The 24,791-nt window shown below is 49.8% G+C and overlaps 1 protein-coding gene across 1 annotated transcript; it reads left to right on the top strand.

Moving 5' to 3' along the window:
• The first annotated feature begins 16,165 nt into the window (after positions 1 to 16,165).
• Positions 16,166 to 19,472, top strand: TRH (thyrotropin releasing hormone). Its single transcript, XM_030840859.3, has 3 exons — positions 16,166 to 16,389; positions 17,395 to 17,616; positions 18,286 to 19,472. Exons 2-3 carry the CDS (start codon positions 17,403 to 17,405, stop codon positions 18,759 to 18,761), a joined length of 690 nt encoding a protein of 229 aa, XP_030696719.2. The 5' UTR covers positions 16,166 to 16,389; positions 17,395 to 17,402; the 3' UTR covers positions 18,762 to 19,472.
• Positions 19,473 to 24,791: the final 5,319 nt, after the last annotated feature.

Raw genomic sequence — 24,791 nt, 5'->3', positions numbered from 1 at the left:
CGTCACTTGTCTGAGGCCACACAGCCTGCAAGTAGCCATATCTGTGGGCTAACCAGAAGCAGGGGGGAGGAGGTCATGGGAAGAAGTCCCATCTGATGACCCAGGGTCAGGCCAGCCAAAGCACAGAGAGCAGGAACTACTTTGGCAACAGACCAGCCAGAGTTCCGATCCCACTACTGCCCCATCCTCACCTTGCAACCTGAGCAAGTCACTTCACCTCCCTGAGCCTCTGTTTCCGCCCAGGTGAATGGGGATGGTGAGGCCCATGGTGAGATATTTGGGAAGGTGAAATGAGAGCTGGCAAGTGCTTGGGACTGGCTCATCCTCTTCCCCTTCCAGTGAGGATTTCAGGCCTCTTCTAATTCCTCTGTATGGGCCACCTTGGCCTTGGCCGACCCTCATGAACTTGAAAGAGATCTGAGCATACTGTGGCCTAATCAGCCACCGCTGCTTCCTGTATACTTTCAGCGGTTCATTCATGGGGTCCTGGGGCAGGAATTGGCAAGGCCTTGGTGTGGGTAGGCAGATTAATGGTAAAAAGTTACAACACACACAGCACAAATTATAAAAGAAAATATTAAAAAGTTAACTCCATCAGTGTGTGGAGAATAGATTAGAGGAAGGTGTATCTGTCAGCTATTGCCACAATAATGCTGCAGAAAAAACCACCTCCAAACTCAATGGCTTAAAACAATCATCATGTATTCTCACAGGCCTGCAGGTGGGCGACTCTGCTCCACATGCCTCTCATCTCCCAGGAGCAGTAGAGTTGAGGGATGTTCTCATGTTGACGGCAGAGGCACAAGAGGGCAGGTCCCAGGCTTGGAACTGACCCACTTCTGCTCTATTCCATTGGCCAAAGCAAGTCAATGGCCAAGGCCAAAGTTAAGGGGCAGGGAAATCCATTCCATCCATGATGAAGCCTTGGCAAAGGTGTGGCTGGAGGAAGGGGAGAAGAGTTGGGACCAATTCTCAGTATACTCCAGGAGGAAGTGGGGAGTAGAGTATCCAGTTGAGAAGCCTCTGCAGACCTCCAGCTGAGCAATAACGATGACACAGACCAGAGTGGTAGCAGTGGAGGTGAAGAGAAATATCTCTTGGGTGAATGAATGTTCATATACCTTGCTATGGTCTGAATGTTTGTGTCCCCACTAAATGCATATGGTGAAATCTAATGCCCGGTGTGATGGTATTAGAACGTGGGGCCTTCGGTAGGTGATTAGGTCATGAGAGTGAAATCCTCGTGAATGGGATTACTGCTTTCATAAGAGAGACCACACAGAGCTTCCGTGCCCCCTTGCACCATGTGAGGACACAATGAGAAGTCTGCAGTCTGGAAGAGGGCCCTCACCCGACCGTGCTGCCACCGTGATCTGAGACTTCCAGCCTCCAGAACCGTGTGAAATAAATTTCTGTTGTTTATAAGCCACCCAGTCTGTGGTGTTTTACTATAGCAGCCTGAACAGACTGAGACACTCCTTGACCAATTAATGGTCACTCTTGAGAATTAAGCTGAAGACATAATCTAAAACATGAAGGTATTTGTGGCAGCATTGCTTAGAATAATGAAGCGCTGGAAACTATTTAAATGTGCATGAAATGTGACCCCTGATCTCTAGGGCCTTAGAGAGTATAGCAGAAAGAGACTGGGCTTTGGATTCAGATAGACCTGAGTTCAAATCCCAGCTCTATCACTGTTGAGATATGTGACCCTGGGCAAGTCACTTCACCTGTCTGAGCCTCGGGTGTGAAGGAAGGAAAGGAAAACGTAACTTTGTAGAACAGGAAAGAGAGAGGTCACTGGTGTCAGGAAAGGCCTCCCGGATGAGGAGGGCTCAAGTGTGGGGGAGGGGGTATGGTTTGCAGAGGCAGAGGGAGAAGGCAGGCACTCTCAATGGAAAGGATGACACGGCTAAAGGCTTGGTGGCGGGAACGACGTGGCACATCTGGGGAAGTGGGAACACTGCAGGATTGGAGCTGAAGCTCCAAGAGAAGTGGTGGAGATGGGGTGGGGTACGGTTGACGGGCACGACCGCAAGAGACTCTGAATTCTGGGCCTGGAGACAGAGGATTGGGGAGTGGGGTTGATTGAATTGTAAGTATGACCCCACTTTGGGCTTGACCCTTGCTTAATGGGCTGTAATCCAACAAGTGCCTCTCCTGGGAGAGTCCCTGTTGGACCACTAGACACCCTTTTGTTTAAAATACGGTTTGCTATGATCTTATGGAAAAAAACTGGAACAAACTTTTTGGCCAACCCAATACATAGTCCATTATGTTGTTAATGGACCACCCTTCCTTTTAGTTTTAGGGAACCAGCAGAAATTGGGTGCCCTGCCCATTAAACCCCTTACTTTGGCTCTTGATATCACTGTCCCGGTTAGTCTCACAGTGTGTCTCTCTGAATGTACAACTTTGTGTGTCCATGTGTATCCTTGATGTGTGTTCCTGTGTGTGGGACTCATGTCTCTCTGTGTCCTTGTGAGTGTCCCTGTGTGTGTCTGTATGTCTTTGGTGTCCTTGTTTATGTCCCTCGGTGTGTACTTGTGGGTGTCTGGACCTCTTGGTGCTTGTGACTCTGCATGTCTATGTGTGTCCCTACTGAGTGTTCCTGTGTGTCTGTCTTCATGTCTCTGTGTCTTTGTGTGTGTCTGAGTCTCTGTATTAGTCTGCACATGTGTTCATCTGTGCGTTCTGAGCGTGTGACATTTACTCCACCACCTTCCCCACGCCCCACCTCCTTGTCCACTCTACCCCATCTTAGGAGCTGGCAACCCTGACCTCTGTCCACCATGGACTTCTGTCCACCTGGTGGCTGTGACCTGGCCAGTCTCAGCACTCAGTCTTCCATCCCAACCCCAGTGGAAGTGTCAGACTTTGCAAAGGGTGCTTGAAACCCAAGCCCCCATCACCCTAACAGCTGATTTGTGACTTTCTGGATACGGACTGAAAAATGACTGGTGATAATTGCAAGAGGAGGGCGTCTCTTTCTTCTAGACTCCAGCTAGAATTTATTAAATGTTCTTCTTACAACTTCTTTTCATTTCCCTACCTGTTGGACTCAAGTGGCTCATCAATCACGGGACGTCTTCGGTGTGAAGTGCATCCTCAGTGTTCCCACTCGACATCCGGCCCTGCCCATTCCTGCAGAGCAGGGAGCGCCGTGTCTCATTTCCATTCTCAGGCTGCGTCCCTGAAAAGACCAAGCTTATCCTTCATCAGAATGTTCTCATCATTGCATTCCTCTCTCCACATTGAGGAACATTGACTGTGATTGCAATTGGAAGAGGGGGGCTTGAGAGCACGTTTATGGGGAGGGGTCTCCAAGTTTCTTATCAGCAGGGCATTCTGAAACCCCTTGACTGGATCTCTCTATTTGACCATCTGGATCCACTCTCCCAACTGCCCCCCCTGCTCCGTGCTTGGGGAACCAGCCTTCAACAATGGCTTCCTTGGCCCCTGGTTTACTTTTGGGTTCAGCCAATGGCGAGTCCCAGAGACGATCAGAGGTTGGGAGAAGAAAGAGGCGATGGTGTCTAATCCCCTGGCTTCTCTCTGTGGGGTCCCTGAACTGAAGGCTACAACTCCTGCCAAGACCCTCTCCATCCAGCCCCTTCCTTCTCTGGGCTCTGATGACTGCTGCCTACTCTCCCCTTTTAGGCTCAGAGGTGCTATCAGGTGTCCTCCACCTTCCCTGGGTGCAACACTATCCCTTGTACACTTTGCCCATATGTTTATAAATATCCCTTTTATTGAATTATCCTCAAACTATCCAACTAGAAGATGCCGTCTATTTCTTGGCCTAACTCTGACCTATACACTTTTTCTACCCAGACCATAAGCAGATACACTTCTGTTGTTTTAAATTTTTTTTAAATTAACTATATTTTTTTCTGATAATAGAAGTGCCCATTGGGGAAAAGTCAGAAAATAAAAAACTATCAGCCGCATAGCACAGGGAGATCAGCTCGGTGCTTTGCCACCGCCTGGAGGGGTGGGATAGGGAGGGTGGGAGGGAGGGAGACGCAAGAGGGAAGAGATATGGGAACATATGTATATGTATAACTGATTCACTTTGTTATAAAGCAGAAACTAACACTCCATTGTAAAGCAATTATACTCCAATAAAGATGTAAAAATACAAAAAAACAAAACAAAAAAAATCCTATCATTTTCCAAATACCTGCTCTGTTTCAGGCAAACATGGTGCCGGGAACATTCCACATTTCCTCACATCACCTCCATGAGGTATGTTTTACTACCCTTGTTGTACAGATGAGGAACCTGAGGTTTGGAGAGGTGATGCTACTTGCCCCAGTCACATAGCAAGGTAGTAGTGGGCTGAGGAATGGAAACCAGGTCTATGATATTCCAGAGCACTTTGTGCAGCCCTGCTCCCCTCCTCAGAAGCCCTTGTTTATCTGAGCATCATTCAAAGTGTCCTGAATAACTTTCTGGCCCCAAAACCAATAAAGGAAAATCTATTTGCTGCAGCCAGCTCAGTCCTCAGAATAGCCCTGGAGATGAGGGCAGTCCGGCCTTTGGTATGACCAGACCCGGGATGCTTGTTATGGACCGCTCTGGCTCACCTCTCCACCCCAGCTGTGGGCTAGTGTTAAGAGAAGCCCTTTGTTGTGATCTCTCCCCCCAGAACCGAAGTCCTAGATCTGCACCCACAAATTACTCCTGGATAAGTGTTGATAGAGGCATCAGAAGTGCTGAGGGCTCGGTGGGTCTACAGGGAGGGAGCAAGTCTCCTGCACTTGGCCAGCTCCACTTCCCCACCTGCACAAGGTGACCTCTCCTGGTGCCTTACCGTCTTTTCTCAAGCTTTTCTAATATTACCCATTCTTCAGCACCCCAGTCAGCCCCATCTCACACTTCAAATTTGACTGAACATCTCCAGTCCATAGGGGCATCTTCCCATGAGACACATCATTGGTGCTATGTGTCTTGGCACGTAATTGTTCTCTAGTCGTTTATACTGTTTTTGTCTTATCTCCCAGTTGCCCTAGGATCTCCATAAGGCAGGAAACCAGTTTACTTCTATCTCACTCACTTACTCATTCACAGATTTACTCACTTATTTATTCACTCCTTGACTCACCCATTCATTCATTCACTCAATCACCTAAAACTTTATTATCCTTAAAATTTTCTGGTCTCCCTTTGGCTACATACGAATGAGACCACTGGAAATGACCCATCTTTTGAAAGTCCCGGTCAGATGTTGTCCACAGGGCCAAGCTGAGTCCCACAACACTGACCTTGGGAGCACAGAGTCTTTTTTTTTTTTTTTAGTACTTATTTATTTTGGCTGCACTGGGTCTTAGTTGTGGCATGCGGACTCAGTTGCAGCATGCATGCGGGATCTAGTTCCCCAACCAAGGATTGAATCTGGGCCCCCCGCACTGGGAGCACGGAGTCTTACACACTGGACCACCAGGGAAGTCCCACATCATTCAATTTTTATGAGGATTTAACATAATAATGCATGGGAAAAACAATTTGCAGAAGGACTAGCATGTAGTAACCAATTAGTTGGCTGAAATCTTTTTATTATTATGAGTGCTCAAGCATTATTTTCATCTTCATTTTACAGAAGGAAAACTGAGCCCTAGAGATGTTAAGTAGTGTACCTAAACTCCCCTCCCCTCCAGTGAATCAGTGGCTGAGCTGGTACTTGAATGCATGCCTCCAGAGTCTGAGGCAAAGGCTAAGACGGGGAATTTGCTCCAGTGCAACATGGTCCCTCTTTCCTGTCCTGGGATCCCTTTACTTTTTTTTTTTTTTTTTTGCGGTACATGGGCCTCTCACTGTTGTGGCCTCTCCCGTTGCAGAGCACAGGCTCCAGACGCGCAGGCTTAGCGGCCATGGCTCACGGGCCCAGCCGCTCCGCGGCATGTGGGATCTTCCCGGACCGGGGCACGAACCCGTGTCCCCTGCATCGGCAGGCGGACTCTCAACCACTGCGCCACCAGGGAAGCCCCCCTTTACTTTTTGACTTTCATCTGTTGTCATTAGGTTGCAAGTGACAGAAAGGACAGCACAGACTGACCAAAACAGAAAAAGAACTTATCAGCTCTTCCAGTGATATGTTCAAACAGTGTCATGAGACACCAATTTACTTCCAAGTTCTTGGTTCAACTACCTTTGTGGTGGCAACATTCACAAGCACAATCTTTCCATCAGGTGGTAAGCATGGCCCCCAACAGTTCTGGGCTTACGTCCCACAACCCCAACCTGAAAAGAACACCTCTTACTTTTAGTTTCAGTAAAAGTCTCAAGTTTGTGTTTCATTGGCCCAGCTTGGCCATACCTCTGTCCTTGAACCTGGGGCGATTCACACCCTGATTGGCCAGGCCTTGGTCACGTGGGTCTCAAGGTGATGCTAGCCCTACCCAAACCAACAGGCCCGAGGGCAGAGGAGGGTGCTTCTCCTCTGTAAACCTGGGGTCCTGTCATAAGAAAAAAGGGGACCGGAGCTGACCATTTGAATATAATAGCCGCCTATACAAATGAAATAAGACTTTCTTTCAAGTTTGTGAGAATTATTTATGATCATGCTGAGAACATTTTTGGCACACCTTTGGGCCCCTGCATGGGATTTTTTGTTTTCTTGCTGTCCTCGACCTTCATTTGACCCAGCTGTATCCCCTTACCCTTCCCAATCCTCAGCATTCCTCTTCCCTCCTACTAGCTCTCTTTCCTGAAATCACGGCAGAATCTCGAGAGATCCTAGTACAGAGGAGGAGGCCTTATCAGTCAGGATTGCAAACAGCAGACCCCAACTCTAGCTAAAGGGGGATTTATTTCTCAGCAGGAACACTAAAGGATTGACGCAAAAAGGAGAGCCTTGGAGGGTCCAGGCAGCAGAGACTTTCCAAACATCCTATCCCAGCACTGTCGCTGCTACTGATATGAATGCCTCCCTCTCCCCAACAACTCTGCCATCTCTCCACCCAGGAGTCCAAGTCCCAGGAGAGACTGGGTTCCACAGGCCAAGCTTGGGCCACATGCCTACCCCTTGCACTGAGACGGGGTGGTTTGGCTTGTATCCCATCAAGGCCACACTGGATGGGGATAAGGCAACTCCCCAGGAGGAAAGATGGCTCCTTCTGCTTACTGGAAGTCAAAGGATGGATACAGGAGGCCAAAGCGCAATGGTGTCCACTCCAGACTCACAAGTGAGTTCTCATGGGGCAATGAAAAGGAACACGACTCTTAGAAGGGGCAATGGGCATCTCCTTGGGCCAGAGTAACCGGAAGTCTCCGTCAGCACCTGCTGCGGCCCTCTCCCTCCGTCTGTTGTCACCCTGACTCATGGCCTAGTGTTAGTAGCAGATTAATACCTGCTCCCCGACTTGCAATATTCAGGGTTCAGACTCCATGTATTTTGAGGACAAGCTCTAATTAGCCAGGAACATTGGGATAGAGGCTGCTTGTGGCTGACAGCAAGATAAACATACCTAAATGGCCAAGGCGATTTGCAGTTGGTTTTCATTTTTCTCCTGTAATAAGAGAAGTGATGGCAGGGGTGGGGGCTTGTTATCTCTGGCAGCCCTGATGGATGATGAGGTGTCTCATCCACCAGTGATGGAGGCTCACAGACAGCAAGCGGTTTATCACCCATCCCCACCCCAACCCGCCCAAAGCGCTTCCGTCCTCATCAGAATCAGCAGCCTGAGAGGATCCAAAGATAAGCTTCATGATATTTCAAAAGTCAGAGTCTCACTCTGTATTATGGGCCTTGAGACATCAAATAATACTCCCTTTAATGTGGTGAGGAGAAGAGGTAAACAAAACATCAAATAAAATTTTGTAAAAGGAAGAAAAATTCTCCGTATTCGTCAGCATCCTAACTGTAGCTATTTTCATCTGGGTAGATTCCCTTCCAGTGGGAAAAAGTGGAAAATCTTTGGAATAACGCAAACCTGAGTTCAAATCCATGTTCCGCTATTTCCTGGCTGTGTAACTTTGAACAAGCCACTTCACCACTCCGAGCCTTGGTTTCTTTAAAGAGGCAGAATAATTTTGACCTCATAGGACTGCGTGCATTAAATGAGAAAAAACGTGTGCAGGGCACCCAGGAGTTGGTTCCTACACACAATCTCTTTCTGCTGTCCCTCTCCATATTCATCTCCTCAGCACCCACTGTGTGCTAAGCTCTCTGGGAGATGAACACACTCTGTCCTCAAGGAAATTCCTTCTGTTACATTGACACACGTTAACTTACCAGACTAGCTAGCAAAGAACAGAGAATGAACGAGTAAACAGGTCAATGCTTAAGGAGGCAACGAGGGTGGCTTATTCACAGGAAGAACGTTGGATCTAGAGCCTTGTGCCTTCATTGGATGGGCTCACCAGGGACCAGCTGGACCCTAGGATGATCACTAGACCCTGTCCCAGACTAGGCCACAGATAGGTGTGCAACACATGCGCACACTGACCGGTACACCTGGGCACAAACACACATGCATACATGCACACCATACAGACAAAGACTGCACATATATACATATACACACTCAAGGTGCACGTGTGGTGCAGAGACATGCACATAAACACATATGTGTATGTGCTCCATGTCACCTAAATGCATCAGATAACACTCCAGAACCGCCCACGTGCATCCAGCTCCACGCCAGCTCTGTCGCTGGCGGCAGCTCAGCAGCCACCGGGCCCTCCCTGAGCACAAGCTCCATTCAACAAGCTCCAGCTGGGCAGAAAATTGCTCTTTGGAAACAATCTGGACCACACAGATCTGCAATTGGCCTCTCGGCGGGAATGTAAGACCTCATAGGGGCACAGGGCCTCGGCTGGTGGGGCTCAAGCCTTCAGCTTGTCAGTCTAGACTGTGAGTGCAGACTCCTGGACTGGCCCCGAGCCCAGACAGGACAGACTCTGCCTGGCAACTCACAGTGAGTGGGAAACCTCAACAGTCCCTGGACATTATCCATCTCTGGACCATGCTGCTCTGGCGAGGGGAGGTTGGGGAGAAGATGTCTCTGCTCAGGAAGGGAAGAAAAGCAGGTCCTCGGACAGCGTGGGCTCACCTGTTTCCAGTTCTGCTTGTCCTGATTACCCCCATTCTCCTGCCCATCCACCTCCAGGAAGCTTGCCCTGATTGCTCTTGCCTTCGGGTCACCTCCAAAACTGCTCCCCACCATGTTTGTTCCTCCTTCTGCTAAATGTCTTGACCCTCTCGTGCGTGTCCAGAGATGATGCAGGGAGGCTGCCTTTGTGCCACCTCAGCCCGAAGGACAGGGCCAGGCATCTTGTGCTCACTCTCTCTGGGCTGAACGCATTCATTCATGCAGTCAGTCACTCAGTAACTCTTTACCAAGCGCCAGCTCTGTGCCAGAAACTGAAAACAGCAGGGAACAAGAAGCTCTGCTCATGAAGCAAGATTCTGGTATGGGAGGCAGACAATAAACAAGGGGCAAGGAAATAAATACCCGGTGGCACTTAAAGGTAAAGGCTGGCAAGGAGGAGAAAGTGAGGTGGGCACCTGTTTCAGCCAGGGTGGCCAGAGAAAGCCTTCTGGCAGGTCCTTTCATCCAAAGTAACTCCAAGTCTTGTCCAACACGCCACCCCTGACCCTATGGGCTGGATCTATGGCCCCACTCCAGGGCTTCTGAGCACTTGGTACCCTGCAATGCAATCTATGTGGACACATTCTCCTCCCCTCCCAGACTGCTAATATCTTCAGAACAGTGCTCCTTTCGGGATCCTCTCAGTGACCCTAACAATCAACACATGACTTGCTTAGGAAATGTTTATTAAATGAGCAAATAAATGGATGAATTGATGAATAGGCATTTGCAGTAGGCGCTAAAGCTTAAGTAAGTGGCTCACAGGTGACAAGGGGTAACATGGAGGTGTGAAACTGCACAGCGTATCTGTAAAATGGGTTCCATCGCTTGATGTGGTGGGCGGTGTCTGGACGTGGAATAAAAGGAGAGCTGGAAGGGGAGGAGCTTAGATTGTGCCCAAATTATAAAGGGTCTTGAATGCCAGGCTAAGAATTTAACCCTACAAACAGAGAGAACCATGTAAAGTTTACCCTTCCCTGCATTGTCTGCGTGGAGGTGGCACTCAATAAACGTGTATGGAATTGAAGGGTTCTGGACAGAATGGACTGAGGTAGCTCTTCTTTGCCGGCAGCTGTGCAGTGACCATGGGTGGCTTAAGTGGAATAAAAATAGCAGCTGTCAGGAATCCTCCTGGCACTGAAATACAGCTCTTTTCCCATCATGGTGTCTGAAATCCCTCCATTAGAGAGTCATTTATTAGGGGCTTAATGTTTTGGGGGAGCTGGGACCCCCAAAGTTTCCAGAAAAGATGATACTCATATTTTATGTTTTTTATTCAATAAAGTGTTTATTGAACATCTATTATATATCAGGTCCTCTTCTCAGTGCTAGGGATAGAGCAGTGAACAAAATAGACAAATATTTTTAAAAAGTCATTCATGGGGCTTCCCTGGTGGCACAGTGGTTGGGAATCTGCATGCCAATGCAGGGGACACAGGTTCGAGTCCTGGTCTGGGAGGATCCCACATGCCGCGGAGCAACTGGGCCTGTGAGCCACAACTATTGAGCCTGCGCGTCTGGAGCCTGTGCTCCGCAAAAAGAGAGGCCGCGACAGTGAGAGGCCCGCGCACCGCGTTGAAGAGTGGCCCCCGCTCGCCGCAACTAGAGAAAGCCCTCGCACAGAAACGAAGACCCAACGCAGCCAAAAATAAATAAATTAAAAAAATTAAAAGTCATTTACGGATTTTATGATGCATAGCTTAGAAGGTTCTGCTGTACGGTCCTCACTGTAGAATGCTGGCCTGGGCTTTCTCAACATTGCTTTTGTTGAGTTCAGAGTAGACGATACTCTTTTAATGGCAATTTGCTGTCAACAAAACCAGAACAAGATCCTGGGGGTGGGGTAGGACGTGGGGTGGAAGGCTGAACCCACTCTGCCAGCCAGAGTTTGGTCATTTCCAGCTCCTTTAGAGAAAACCCTGACCCAGGCAGCGTGAAGGAAAGACACTGGGTAGAACAGTGGTCTTGAGGTTGTTGCTAATTCACTGAGGGACTCAGGTATGCCTTTCCCCTCTCTGAGTTTTGGTTTTGTCATCTGTGCAATGGGGACACAGAAGACCTGTGTTGTCTTATTATGTGTATTTTTTTGTTTTTTGGGGGTTCTTTTGGCCTCGCTGCATGGCTCGTGGGATATTAGTTCCCCGACGAGGGACTGAACCCAGACCCTCAGCAATGAAAGCGCCAAGTCCTAACCACTGGACCACCAGGGAATTCCCTACCTGCATTTTAAGAGATAATACAAAGAGGTCATATGTACCCTTTCCCCAGCTTCCCCTAATGGTTAAAATTGGAAAATTATAGTACTATATTCCAGCCACTGATACAATCCACTGAACTTTTTCAGATTTCCCATTTTACTTGTACTCATGTGTGTGCATGTGTACAGACAGTTCTATGCAATTTTATCCTGTGTAGGTTTTTGTATCCACCACATGGTGGCTTTTTAATTATAGAAAATGGTACCTTTTATATATTCAGTTCTTTCCTTTGTATTCTGCTTTTGCTGTCAAAATAATAAAGGTCCTCTCTTCCCCAAGATCATAAAAATTATCTCAAGGATTCCAGGAAGAAGAGTCCATTTAGTGTCTGTCTTTTCTCCATATAAATTCACTCCAGAAACCCCCCTAATCAGATTCCATTGGAGATTTTTGACCCAGTTGATCGATGATTTTGTTGATGATGAATCCACTGCAAACTTTTCAGTTCTTAATTCAATCATGGATTTATTTCTTTATTCAACAAGTATTTCCAATATATGCCCAGGTGTCCAGCACAGTTCCAGCCCAGGCACACAGTGGGTGTGGGGCGGGGAGAGGGTCGTACACAATAAGAGAAAGGAGGGAAGAGGTCATTTTAAAGCAGCGACCCAGCCGGACAACAAGTTAGGGTCCTCCTTTCTCTCTCATGGAGCTAAGAGTCCAGTCATTATATTGCATATACTTTTCTAACTTGGTTTTTTCTTCATCTGATGACAAAAATGTGCTTGATTTCAAGACCCTGCCTTCCCTGAGTTCCTCTGTCCTCCTCTCTCAAAATCCCTCTGCTCCCTATTCAGAGATGTCCCACAGATATTGCAGGGTCTTTATCAACCCTAAGCTGAAGAAGGTCTGAAGCAGCCTCACCCAGCCTACCTTTTCATTTTTTAATGAACATATAACTTTGAGTGAGGCTGCTTCAAACCCTCCCAGGGACTCAATAGCCCTCCTTCAGGAAGACGTATGTGTGTGTGTTGGGGTGGGTGGTGGTGGTAGTTGTAGGCACTGGGAGTCAGAAATAGCATACAAACTCCATTAAATTACCCCATTATTCATTTTCACAAGCATAGCCATATTAATTTGATAAGCAGCTACAGTTTTGAAATCAAGCACATTTTTATCATCAGATGAAAAAATAAAGCAAGCTAGAAAAATATATGCAATATATTGACTGGACTCTTAGTTCCATGAGAGAGAGGAGGTCCCTGACTTGTTGTCCTGGTGGGTCTCTGTTTTAAAATGTAATTTTTATCATTATTCAGGTATGGTAAGGCCAATAGATCAGGAGACGACTATCACTGAATTACTCACAGTTCCCAAGAGGGGGGCAGACCACACCATGCAGGGCCGCAAGGGGAAGCACCAAGGTCCATCAGGAGGCAGAGGGACCAGGGAGTGGGGGAAAAGTGGGCAAGAGCCTTTATTGTGGTGTCTCGGGATGGAACAGGTGAAGTGGGGTAAACAGGTTTAGAATTGGCTAGTTTGAATAATACTAGTGAGCTCTGGGGCATCAGGGCTGTCCCTACTGGTCTGGCACCTGACCCTGAGGGATTAGGGCTCTGGATTGGTTAGTTTGTATGTGAAAGGTGTTCTCATGGGAGTTCTTTACTATCTCTAGGAACTGGCTACCCAGGGAGGGGCAGGCCCTCCAGAGTCAGCAAGACCCCAGAAGTCAAAACATCAGAAACACATCATTAATACAGTGCCCAAAGTCTTGAACAGGTCCTAGTACCTACTAAGGGCTCAGTGGATATTTGCTGAAAGAAGGAAGGGAGGGAAGGAGGAAGGGAGGGAGAAAGTTGGTTTGCTGAGGACACCTCAGATGCCTGTACTATCCTCTCTGGTCCCTTGCGCTATGTGGGAACTCCTTCCCCACGCCCCAGCCATCCAGGAACTCTCCTCCTAACAAGCATCTCAGATACCTGATTATAGAAATGCATAGAATGGGCTCACCAGGGGCCAATGTTCCAGCCACTTCACCCTCTGAGAGGCAGCTTTTCTATCCATCCACGCATCACTTCTTTCCAGTCTCAGACTCGCACGAGATTTTGTTGTTTTGTGTTTTGGTGCTGTTTGTTGGTTTGTGGATAGGTAATCCTGCACTTAGAAAAAATCCAAACACCACTAAGGGCTGCCAGTGAAAGCAAGCCCCCAACTGCCCTCCCCTTCTCTGGCTCCCCAGCTTGTTGGCGCTGTACTCTTGCATCCCCCCAGAGGGAGTCTCTGCATAAGAGCATCACGGTCCATCTCCTGCACCATCACACAGTCCATCTCCTGTACAAATTGTTCTCTTTTTCACTTAATTTCCCTGGTGGCGCAGTGGTTAAGAATCCACCTGCCAATGCAGGGCACAGGTTCGAGCCCTGGTCTAGGAGGATCCCACTTGCCATGGAGCAACTAAGCCCGTGTGCCACAACTACTGAGCCTGCGCTCTAAAGCCCGAGACCCACAACTACTGAGCCCACATGCTGCAACTACGGAAGCCCGTGTGCCTAGAACCCATGCTCCGCAACAAGGGAAGACACCCAATGAGAAGCCTGTGCAGCGCAATGAAGAGTAGCCCATGCTCGCCGCAACTAGAGAAAAGCCCATGCGCAGCAACAGACTGAACGCAGCCAAAAAAAAAATATATATATATATATATATATATATATATCCTGGAGCTTATTCCACATCCACACATGTGACACTGCCTCGTTCTTTTATTTATTTATTTATTTATTTATTTTTGCGGTATGTGGGCCTCTCACTGTTGTGGCCTCTCCCGTTGCAGAGCACAGGCTCCGGACGCGCAGGCTCAACGGCCATGGCTCACGGGCCTAGCCGCTCCGCGGCATGTGGGATCTTCCCAGACCAGGGCACGAACCCGTGTCCCCTGCATCGGCAGGTAGACTCTCAACTACTGTGCCACCAGGGAAGCCCCCTCGTTCTTTTAAAAGCAGCATAGTACCCTATAGTTCTGGATGGGCCCTAGTTGATTTAAGCAAACCTCTCCTGATTGACAGACAACCAGGCTGTTTGCAGTTCTGGCTTCTATAAATCATGCTGCACTGAATACCCTGTGTATACAACATGCACAGGTGTGGGTATCTGTAGGATGAATTCTGGGAAACGCAATTGTCTTGTGGAAGGTACGTACGTGTTAAATTTTCAGGTTGCCAACGAAAGAGATGGTATCGATTTACACCTCCACCACTGTATATGAAAGATAGCAGGTCTATGTGTCTGTCTGATTTAATGCTTAGCTAGGGTGGCAATTCTTCAAATCCTGGGGTCTGGCTGTGAGATCAAGCCTGGGGACATGAAGTGTGCCTGGGAGCTGGGAAGGTGATCAGGCCATCTCGTCAGACCTCAGTTTCCTCATCTAAAAACAAGGAGCGGACTATAGCTGGTGATCTGAAAGTTCCCTTCCACCTCTAGCCTTCGGAGTCTTTCTGCCTCTCCAGGCCTCTGTGTCCCGATCTGTAAAGTGGGACTAATAGTCCCTACCTCATTTATCTTGAGAGGTAAGGATGATGTAAGGGTGATGTAAGGATGCAGTGAGATGATGGAGGTACCTGGAAAGTTGGGTGCTCTGCCAAGGAAAGGAGTAACAATGAAACACTTTGGGTTCCCTTGTCAAGCCACCGGCGTGGCCTGAGACATACAACAGGTACTGAAAGTTTTAGGCTGAAGAAGTATCGTATGGGGAGAGAGAATAATGTTGAGACTGTCCAGAGGTAGGAGATGCCTTCACTGATGTTGTTCGCTCTGCCTAAAATGTCGTCCCCTCTAAGTATGCCTGGCACACTTCTGTCTCTCCAGGAGGGACCAAGGAGCCTGGCACACTGTGGGTGCCCATTAAATGTTTCAGTACGGAGGCTGTGCCTAGTACTAGATGTGGCAACGCTCTCCTCCAATGCATCATCTGACTTTGGGGACTGATTGGTGGACAAGTTCCTCGGCAACTATGCTTTTCTCTTCCCTGTATCCTCTCCCCTCTTTTGCCTGGGTGAGGTAGATCCAAAACACTTCTCATCAGGGAGTCACAAACTCCAATGTTCCTCCTCCGTGACTAGAGCCACGCATTGGAAGTAGAAAGTGGTGGAGAGTGTAGTGACCAGGATCAGCCAGGCTCAGCTCCAGCTGGCTGTTGTCAGGAGGAAATGCAAGACCACATTTTCCCAAGAGATTTTCAAGAGAAGCCATAAATCCATATTTTTCCTGAGTTCTCCTGGTTTTAAGATGTTGGTTATTCAGATTTTTTTCAAAAAACACTATGGTGCTCAAACAAAACCAGCTATGAACTAGTGGTAGCCCATAGGCCATCAGTTTTGGAACTCTGAAAACTGTCTCCCTCCCCCACTGTACGGATGGGGAAATTTGACCAGAGAGGGGGAGGCATTTTCCAGAGGTGACAGAGTCAAGATCAAAGCCCAGGTCCACTTGTCCACTTTATTCATCTCTCAGTCTCTCCTATACTCTCCCTCCCTTCGCCACCTCCCGTCTTGACTGCCTCTGTGTCTTTCGGTCTCTCTGGTGTGTGACTGCTCTGTATCTCTCTCTGTATGCATCTCTCGGTCTCTGTCTCTATCTCCGATTTTCTCCTGTGTGCATCTTTGTAATTGTGTGATTCTCTCAGCAACTCTCTGTCCCCTACACGAGTGTTCTCGAAGACCTTCGAAGCTGGGTGCAGAAACAACCCGCCACCAGCCCCCTATTCTGCCGCTTGTGCCTCCTCGCTCCCCCTCCCACCCCCCGCCGCCCCCGCCGTCCCCGCCCCATAGTTCCGGCGGAGCTGGCTGGCAGGCGGGCGGGCGGGGTACCCACGGGGCCGGCTGCCGTCAGCGTCCCTTCCCGGCGGCCGCGACCCCTCCCCGCTGACCTCACCCGCGCCGCCGCCTCGCGCAGATATAAGCAGCAGCCCCGCCGAGAAGCTGGCAGCCGGCGTCCCGGGTCCTGCGAGCGCTCCCCGACTCCTGACCCGCCCACTCCAGACCCCAAAACTCCGGATCGGAGCCCAGGATCCCGGACCAGTCCGCGGAGCTCGCGCCGGGCAGGTAACTACCTCCGTCCCTTCTCCCCCGCAGGCCGCGTCTGTAGCCCTGGAAAGGGGGCCCTCCGCCCGCCTTCGGATGCGCCCCGCGGAAAGCGGCGGCTTTCGAGCCCGGAGCGCGCCCAGGAGGGGCGCTGCGCTCGTACCCCCTGATCTTTCACAGCTCAGGCCGGGGCCCGATGGAGGCACGGCGCGGGCAGTGGTGGCGGTCCCTCCCGGGTGGGCACGCATGTCCCGGCCTCTGCAGCGCTCGCGCAGCGTGTCGGGGGAAGGTTCGCACCCTACCCCTGCCGGGGGGCCAGCTGGGGCAGCGCTGGGCAGGACATCGGCGGGAGATCTTGGGAGTTAGAATTCGAATCCGGACGTTAGAAACAGAATTTTCGCGGTGGAATCGAATCTCAGCCTTAGAATCTCACTCTCAGCGCTAAAATAGGATTTTAGAGGTGGAGTTAACGTTGAAATCAGGATTTTAGCGTTAGAATTAGATTCGTAGCCTAGCCATAGAATCTTAGCATTAGAAATAGAGTCAGCGTTGCAATCAGAACGTTGTAGAAGGAGTATTGGAATGAGAGCGTTGCGCTGGGAAACTTGGGGAGAATTTTAGCCTGCGACGCTGCAATTAGCATCCTGGCCGTCGGACCCGCGCTGCAGTCTTCGTGGTTACACTCCTGGAGAGTCAGCCCCAGCGCTGGTTTCCCCAGCTCCGCGTGGCCTTGAGAAGTGGCGGTGGCGATGGGGCTCCCACGGCTTCCAGGCTCGCGCAGGCAGAACTGAGCGCGGGCAGGCTCTCCAAGCATCCCTACGGGTGAGGACGCCCAGGACCCGAGGCAGACCCTCCGGCTGTCCCCGCCCCGCCCCCCGTAAGGTGGCAGGTGGTCCTGCTCCGGAAGGATGTTTGAACGGTTGGTTCCCCCTGGCCTAGGGAACCAACGGGAAAACGGGCGATAGAATCGGCTGGGAGGGGAGCGCGGGGCACCTATGCTCTCTCTCCCTGTCCTCCCTACCCCAGGCGCCGCGATGTCCGGCCCTTGGTTTCTGCTTGCCATTGTTTTGACCCTGACCCTGACCGGTGTCCCCGGCGGCCGCGCACAGCCGGAGGTGGCCCAGCAGGAGGCGGCTATGGCCGCCGAGCAACTGGGCCTGGACGACCTCCTGCGGCAGGCGGAGCCCCTCCTCCTCCTCCGGGAAGACCTCCAGCGACTCCGAGAGAACCAGGAAGATAGCGAATCAGGTAAGGGGCAGGATTGTGTGGGGCTGCGGGTTGAGAGGAGGACGCCCGAGAGGTTTAGGGGAAACTCGGCCGCAAAGGGGAGGGAGCGACTTGGTCATCTAGCCTCTTGCCTTTCAGAAGCTCAGAAACTCCCACTGGCCACACCCTCGGCAGGTGGTGAGTTGACCCTTTCCTGGGACCAGATTCCTTTTCCATCGCAGTTTCAGGAATATTTCAGAGGGCAGACCTTCAGTAGGAAAGATTCTGTGCCAGGGAGAGAGAGTCTTTTTGTGTGTGACAGCGTTAATTACAACCTACTAGGCACGCATATGCCTGGCACTGTTCTAAGCACTTCAAACACCTTATCACACGATGGGATCTTCCTAAGCATCAGATAAGTACTGTTATTACCCTCCCACACCCCATTTTACACAGAAGAAAACTGAGGCTCAAAGAAGTTAAGTGAGTTGCTTACGGTCACACAGCTAGGGAGTGGCAGAGCTGAGACTGGAACCAGAGGCCATGCCCTTGACCATCTGTGTGAGTGTCTATGTGTCTGTGAGATCTGAGAGGCAGGTGCAAGGCCATGAATCTGGGTGAATGCTGTGGGGATCTGCCTTGACTGGGAGGAAGGTTGAAGTGGGCATCTAGGAGTCAGGGGGTCCCTCACTGGCCTCTTTCCTTCCCCAGAGTCCCAGATCTTTCAACCATATTGGCTCTCCAAGCGTCAGCATCCAGGCAAAAGGGAGGAGGAGTCAGAAGAGGGAGTGGAAAAGGAAGAGGAAGGATGGGCCGTGGGACCCCACAAACGGCAGCACACTGGCCGCCAGGAGGAGGTGGCTGCATGGCCAGAGGATATAAGCCAGCAGAAGCGGCAGCACCCTGGCCGGCGCTCCTCCTGGCTTGGGTACACTTTCACCAAGAGGCAGCACCCAGGCAGACGGCTGGCAGATCCCCAGGCCCAAAGCAGCTGGGAAGAGGAGGAGGAGGAGGGAGATCTGATGCCGGAGAAACGCCAGCATCCAGGAAAGAGGGCCCTGGGAAGCCCATGTGGGCTCTGGGGATCCTGTGGTCAAGCCAGCCTCCTGCTGGGCCTCCTGGATGACCTGAGCAGGGGCCAGGGGGATGAAGAGAAGCGGCAGCACCCTGGGCGGCGAGCGGCCTAGGCCAGGGAGCCCCTGGAGGAGTGAGCCCCGTTTCTTGTAAAGTCAACTTGGGGTCTAAGAATGTCTTGAGCCCTGTATGCCCTACCCCTTTGTGACCCCCTTTTTCCATCCTCCTTAGATGCCTGACCATACATACCTGAGCCCCTGGTATACATACACATCAAACCCCCCTGGCCTCACCCGCCTGCTTCAGGGATGTGAGAAAGCCAGCCTATGAGTTAAAACCTCATATTACTCCACTTTGCGCCACTGGCAAGGGGGCAGATCCCAGAGTCCCTCTCACCCCCGCCCCTGCAGGCCTGCTCCCCTCCCTAGCCCTGGTTAAGATGACCCTGCTGTGTCTTCTAAGGCATCCCCAGAGTGCGGCAGGGTGCCTCTGGTGTGAACAGGCAGTGAGGGTGGGTGGGATTGAAGCCATGATGTCCAAATCCAGCTTGCATCCCTTGCCCGTGTGTCAGGGTTTGCCATGTGTAAACTTCACTCCCAGTACCCGGGTCTCCTCCTCTTCTTGGGCATCCTTTTGTGGGTGGGAAGAGCCCTGACCCACAGCTGTGTGGGGGGAAGCATTGTAGGTGCTGCTGTGTTGTGTGGTGGCTGTGGAAATAAACATGTGCAGGAATTTGTAAACATCACCTTGGAAGTCACGGCTTGTGTGTAACCCTCTAGGCTCCTTTCCCCATCAATGATAATAAAACCTGCATCTGGATAACCTCGGTTCGTTGCAGTTCTGTCTCAGCTGGGATTTCTCTTTTCAGCATTGAGAGGGGACAGGCTGAGATCTCCCCAGCTCTTCTGAGAAGGGAATCAGGGACCTTGGCAGGGTGAAAGGTCCTCTTCACTGTCCCCATCTCAGAACAAGCTTGGGAGGTGCACTGGAGCTCTGGAGCCCATTTGACACCGGGGGAGACTGAGGCTTGGAGATGAGGAAGGGCTTGCCAGAAGACACACAGCTAGCTGAGGTAGAGCCATGGGTGTGAGAGACAGCTCAGGACCCTGCCTTGAGTTTGCCTGATTGTTAGAGGGCTGGTCTGGCTCAGGTTGGTGATCGTCATTGTCCTGTGGCAGGAACCAGCAGCCTGTGTCATCTGGCAGGCACAATGAGGACAAAGGAACAGGCTGTGGGTGGCAACTCTAACCAGGCACCTTCTGGGGCCAGGCAGGGAGGCAGGCTGGGTGTAGGATAACAGGGAGTGGTGGAGACTTGGGCTAACAGGAAGAGGCCATCTGAAGACACTTGAATCCAAAAACTTTGACATCATGTGAATCAAATAATAATAGTAGTAACATATAGCCAACACTTATTATGTGTCAGGCAGTTCTTATGCACTTTACATATATTAATTCTTCTACTCCTCACAATAATCCCAGGCATTACTATGATTATGCCAAATTTCCTGACAAGGAAACCAAGGTACAGAAAGGTTAAGCGACTTGTCTGAGGCTGAGTTTGGCTCACTCATTTCCGCTTCGCTACCTCTGACTCAAACTCTGAAATTTCCTCAGGCCTTAGACTCTGCATTGGACACCCTCTTTTTAGTGGGCAGATGGGCTATTTGGCTTTTCTGCAAATAGCTTTTGGTCACCTTCTTGGGGAGGGAGAGGAGAGGTTGGAAGAGTGTCTGAGACCCTGCTCCTCTCCTCAGGGAACCGCAGTTCAGGTGAGGTGGGGTTGGAGGGAGACTCGGGGCTTATAAAATACACTCACACCCACCATCTCCATTAATATTCTCAGAAGCCTGCTGAAAAATTGAGCATTCGGTGGATATTTCTATTTTCTGATGAGGGACCCGGCACAGAGGTTAGGTGCCCCGAGGTGCCTGAAGGTAGAGCTGACCTTTCCTCTAGGCCCTCTGGCTTTCTTCACTGGCACCATCAAGGCAATCAGGGCCCTAGCAGGAAACCCTCTGCTCACAGACTCCCCCTGAAGGCGGACACCCTAATACAGGTAACATGGGCCACTTACAGAGCACTTCTTAAATGCTCAGTGCTTACAGACACTTTCTCATCCAATCCCATGGCCACCCCAAAAGGCTGTCATGTCCTTTTGAAGTTGAGTTTCAGTTGAGTGTGGAGAAGTGAAGTACTTGCCCAAGAATACACCCTACCCTCTTCTCCTTCCAAACTTGCTTGGTGTGGCCGCTGTTGTTACCTCCTCAGATATGGGACAATTTGAAGAGTGAGAAGACCACTCCCCCAGCCATTTAACATTTCCCCTCTGCCCCTGAGAGTGATCAGACCAGTGCAGCATGATGGAAAGGGTCTGGGCATTGGCTTCAGTCCTGGACAAATGATTGAACCAACTTGAGCCTCAGTCTTCCCATCTGTAAAATGGGCACAGTGATCCCTACACCTTTCTCAGAGTTGTTCAAAGGAGTAAATGAGATGGAGCAATAGGTGTCCAGCTCCAAGCATAGTGCCTAGCACCAAGTAAACCCTTATAAATGGCCTCTTTAGCTCTAGTGCTCCAAGACCAGAAGGGACTCAAAACTGAGCCTTGCAGACACACTTGTTCCTTCCTTCGTTCATTCTCCAATCACATACACAAAAAAGAAAAAAAGTAAAAACCCAGACACGGGGGTTTTGATGTGAGTTCTTGTCAGGCACTGGGGCTTTATCCTTAATAAAATCTGCATGCTGCTCCCCAAATACCTCTGTCCTTCCCCCTCTCACACACGTACCTTTTGCTTGGCCTAGGATTCTGTGGCAGAGATGCTGCATGTGCTTCCCTACATTTCCCAGCCTCCCTTGCAGTTGGCATGGAGTCATGTGACTAGTCCTGGCTAATGGGCTGTGAGCTGGAGTGTCAGTCTGGGGCTGTGGCAGTTAGAGCCCCTTAACCCTTTTATTCCTGCCAAGGAAGGCTGGGAGGCTACCGGTTGAGAGAGCAGAGCATGTGAGGGAAGGATTCTGAGCCCTGGCGTCACCAGATGGAAGTTAGATCAGACTTCTCACATGGAAGAAATAAACTTGTGTTGTATTAAGTCACTGAGATGTCAGGGTTTCTTTGTTACCACAGCAAAACTTAGCCAATTCTGACTAACACAGATGCCTCCCACCTTGTTCTCTCTTCACTGAAATCCTTCCCATCTTTCCCTTCTCATATGTGTCTGCTTTTATCAATGCTGCCTAAATAAGGGCCTGGCATGAAGTCGGTGCTCAATATATATTTGTTGAATGGATGTTGAAAGCTTCAGGTCACTTCCATTTTAGTTTTCCAGACCGACTCCCAGCCCTTAAGGGGCTCCCCATCCAGTGGGGAGACAGACGACCACTTCGTAGTTAGCAAAGCATGCAAGGTAGACACAGATGGCAGAACAAATTGGTCTGGATGGGCAAAGCAGGCTTCCTGGAGGAGGAAACATCCAAGGTGCGTCAAAGGATAAATAAGAGATACAATATTTCAGGCAGAAGGAAAGAGCATGAACAAAGGCTCAGTGGGAAGAAATCAGTGTTCTTAGAGTTGTTAACACTGGAAATCTGGGGTGTTTTGGCCCATTCCTTTCCTCCTTCACCCTATCTTCTAGCCCTGATTGCCAACCCTTAGAAGTGTGAGAAAGCAGTGCAGTTTGGGGTGGAATCAGGGAAGCCTTCCAGGGAGAAGGTGCACTTGAGGTGAGCTCTGAAGAATGAAACAAAAAGGAAAATTTTCCTAAGCACTTACTCTGGGGCCAGACATCAGGAAAAGCACTTTTATCCCACTGCCCAGCACATAGTAGGTAATTTGTAAATATCTGTTGAATGAATTAATCACTCATCATAGTCAACTCCAGTTCAGAGAAAAGGAAACCAAGAGAGAAGTAAGGTGACTTTTCTCAGCTCATAAGGCTGAACCCTGGAGGTCGTCTCTATGCCTCCCCTCCCCTAACATCCAATTTTTACCATGTCCTATAAATTTTACCTCCTGGATATATCTCAGGTCCACCCATTTTCTCCCAGTTCCTCTGCCACCACCCAGATCCTGGCCACCATCATTTGCCGGCCTCAGGCTTCCACCCTTGTCCCCCAAGCCCATTTTCCACATAGCAACCAGAGGGAAGCGGATCTGACCATGGCAACCACCCTGCTTGAGACCTGTCAGCAGCTTCCATGTCATCTAGAATAAAATCCAAACTCCTTACCATGGCCTGCCCATTCTGTTTCCTGAACACACATCAGGGCCTTTGTCCATGTTGTTCCCTCTTTCTGGAGCCTCCTTTTCTCCTACTCCTCACATTCCCTGGGGTCACCTAGGGTGCTTCCTGAACTGTGGAGGTTGGAAAGCAAAAACTGCATTTCCAAGGCTCCCTTGCAGCTAGAGTTTTGGAAGCACAGTAAGCTCTTGTGTGAGACTGAGAAGGCCACTTTGACGATTCCTGCTGGAAAGCAAGGTGATAATGATTTGTTTCTGCACCAAACTCCAGCTCTTAAGTATCTAGAGACAGTTGTTCATAGTGGCTTTCTGGCCAGGTTCATACCTATGGTCGTACGTTCTTTTCTCTTTTAAACAACTTTAGTGGGGGTATATTTTACATATCATAAGATTTATTCATTGCAGGAATACAATTCAATGGTTTTTAGTAAATTTACCTAGTGGTACAACCATCAGCATAAATCAGTTTTAGAACATTTTCACACTCCCAGTAAAATCCCCGTGTCCATTTACAATTAATCTCTCTCCCCACTCTCAGCCCCAGGCAACTACTAATATACCTTCTCTCTATCAATTCCTTTTCTGGATATTTTATACTACTAGAATCTATAATACGTGGTCTCTTATGCCTGGCTTTTGCCGATTGGTGTAATGTTTTTGAAGTTCATCCATGATGTAACATGTTTTGTTACTTTGTTCTTTTTGATTGCTGAATAGTATTCCAAGTAGTGGGTTCTTTTTAAAAAATATATTTAATTATTTATTTGGCTGTGTCAGGTCTTAGTTGCGGCATGCGGGGTTCTTCGTTGCAGCGCACTGGCTCTCTAGTTGCGGCTCACGGGCTTAGTTGCCCCACAGCATGTGGGATCCCCGACAAGGGATCAAACCTGCATCCCCTGCATTGGAAGGTGGATTCTTAACCACTGGACCATGATGGAAGTCCCCAAGTAGTGGTTTCTTAACTTGATGATTCCAATGGCAGCCTCCTCGTTTCCCAGTTTCCTGATTAGAAAACTGGGAAACAGCTTCCCTGGCAGGGCACTTCTGTGGTATTTTTCTGCAGGACAGCTCCCCAAGCTCTGACGATTTCGTCAGCACTTTATTTCAAGAGTGATATTCAAGATATTCAACAACTGGTACAAGACAGTCTTCAGCCAATCAGGGCGCATGTCCAATCAGAATGGACAGATTCTGACAAATCTGTGAGGCCACAGCAGTGCAACTAGCTGAACGCCAGCCCTGCTATGTTAAATTAACTTTTCCACTTAACATCCCTAGAGTGAGCGATACCTATTTGCTCTGCTGACGCCTGATGATTCACACTAGGTAACTCCTCCTCCTCAGCTGGCATTTCAGACAGCACTTCGCTGGGATGTGGCACTGCGTCTCGCTCCTTCCTTGCAGCTGTCACAGTTTGTAATTATATCTGTCTTAGGCTGGTTCCCCCAGTACCTAACGAGGTACTGGTTCCCCCAGTACCTAAGACGAGGACTTGAGTGCGAGTGGTTTCCTTGGAGGGTGATCCCAGGAAGCAATGGTCTCGGAGTGGGGGAGGGATTCGGGAAAGGGAAGGAAGTGAATGTAGATGCATTAGTGAGCAGGGTTTCCTTGAGAAACTGTAGAAGAGGCCTCAGTCTCCCACTTGACAGGGTGAGGAAGCTGGAGATTTTCTTCTGATTCCCATTGATCAGGGGTTGAGGGCTGCTCCTAGGGATGTTAACTCCCTGGAACTTCCAGCTTGCCCCAAGCACTGACCACTAGAGGCCCTTAGGTGTAGAATCTTAGGATGCTCTTGTGTGTACCGCAAAGGTGAGCGCTGAGGGGATGGAGTGAGGGACCAGCAGCGTCTGCCAGTCTTCTTGGGCGATTTTTTCATAAATGCCTCCTCCTTCACCAAACTC

Source organism: Globicephala melas, chromosome 11 (genome assembly GCF_963455315.2).
Source record: "Globicephala melas chromosome 11, mGloMel1.2, whole genome shotgun sequence".
Classification (NCBI taxonomy): Eukaryota; Metazoa; Chordata; class Mammalia; order Artiodactyla; family Delphinidae; genus Globicephala; species Globicephala melas.
The sequence above is the reverse complement of the archived record's forward strand: the minus strand, read 5'-3'. Positions and strand labels throughout refer to the sequence as shown.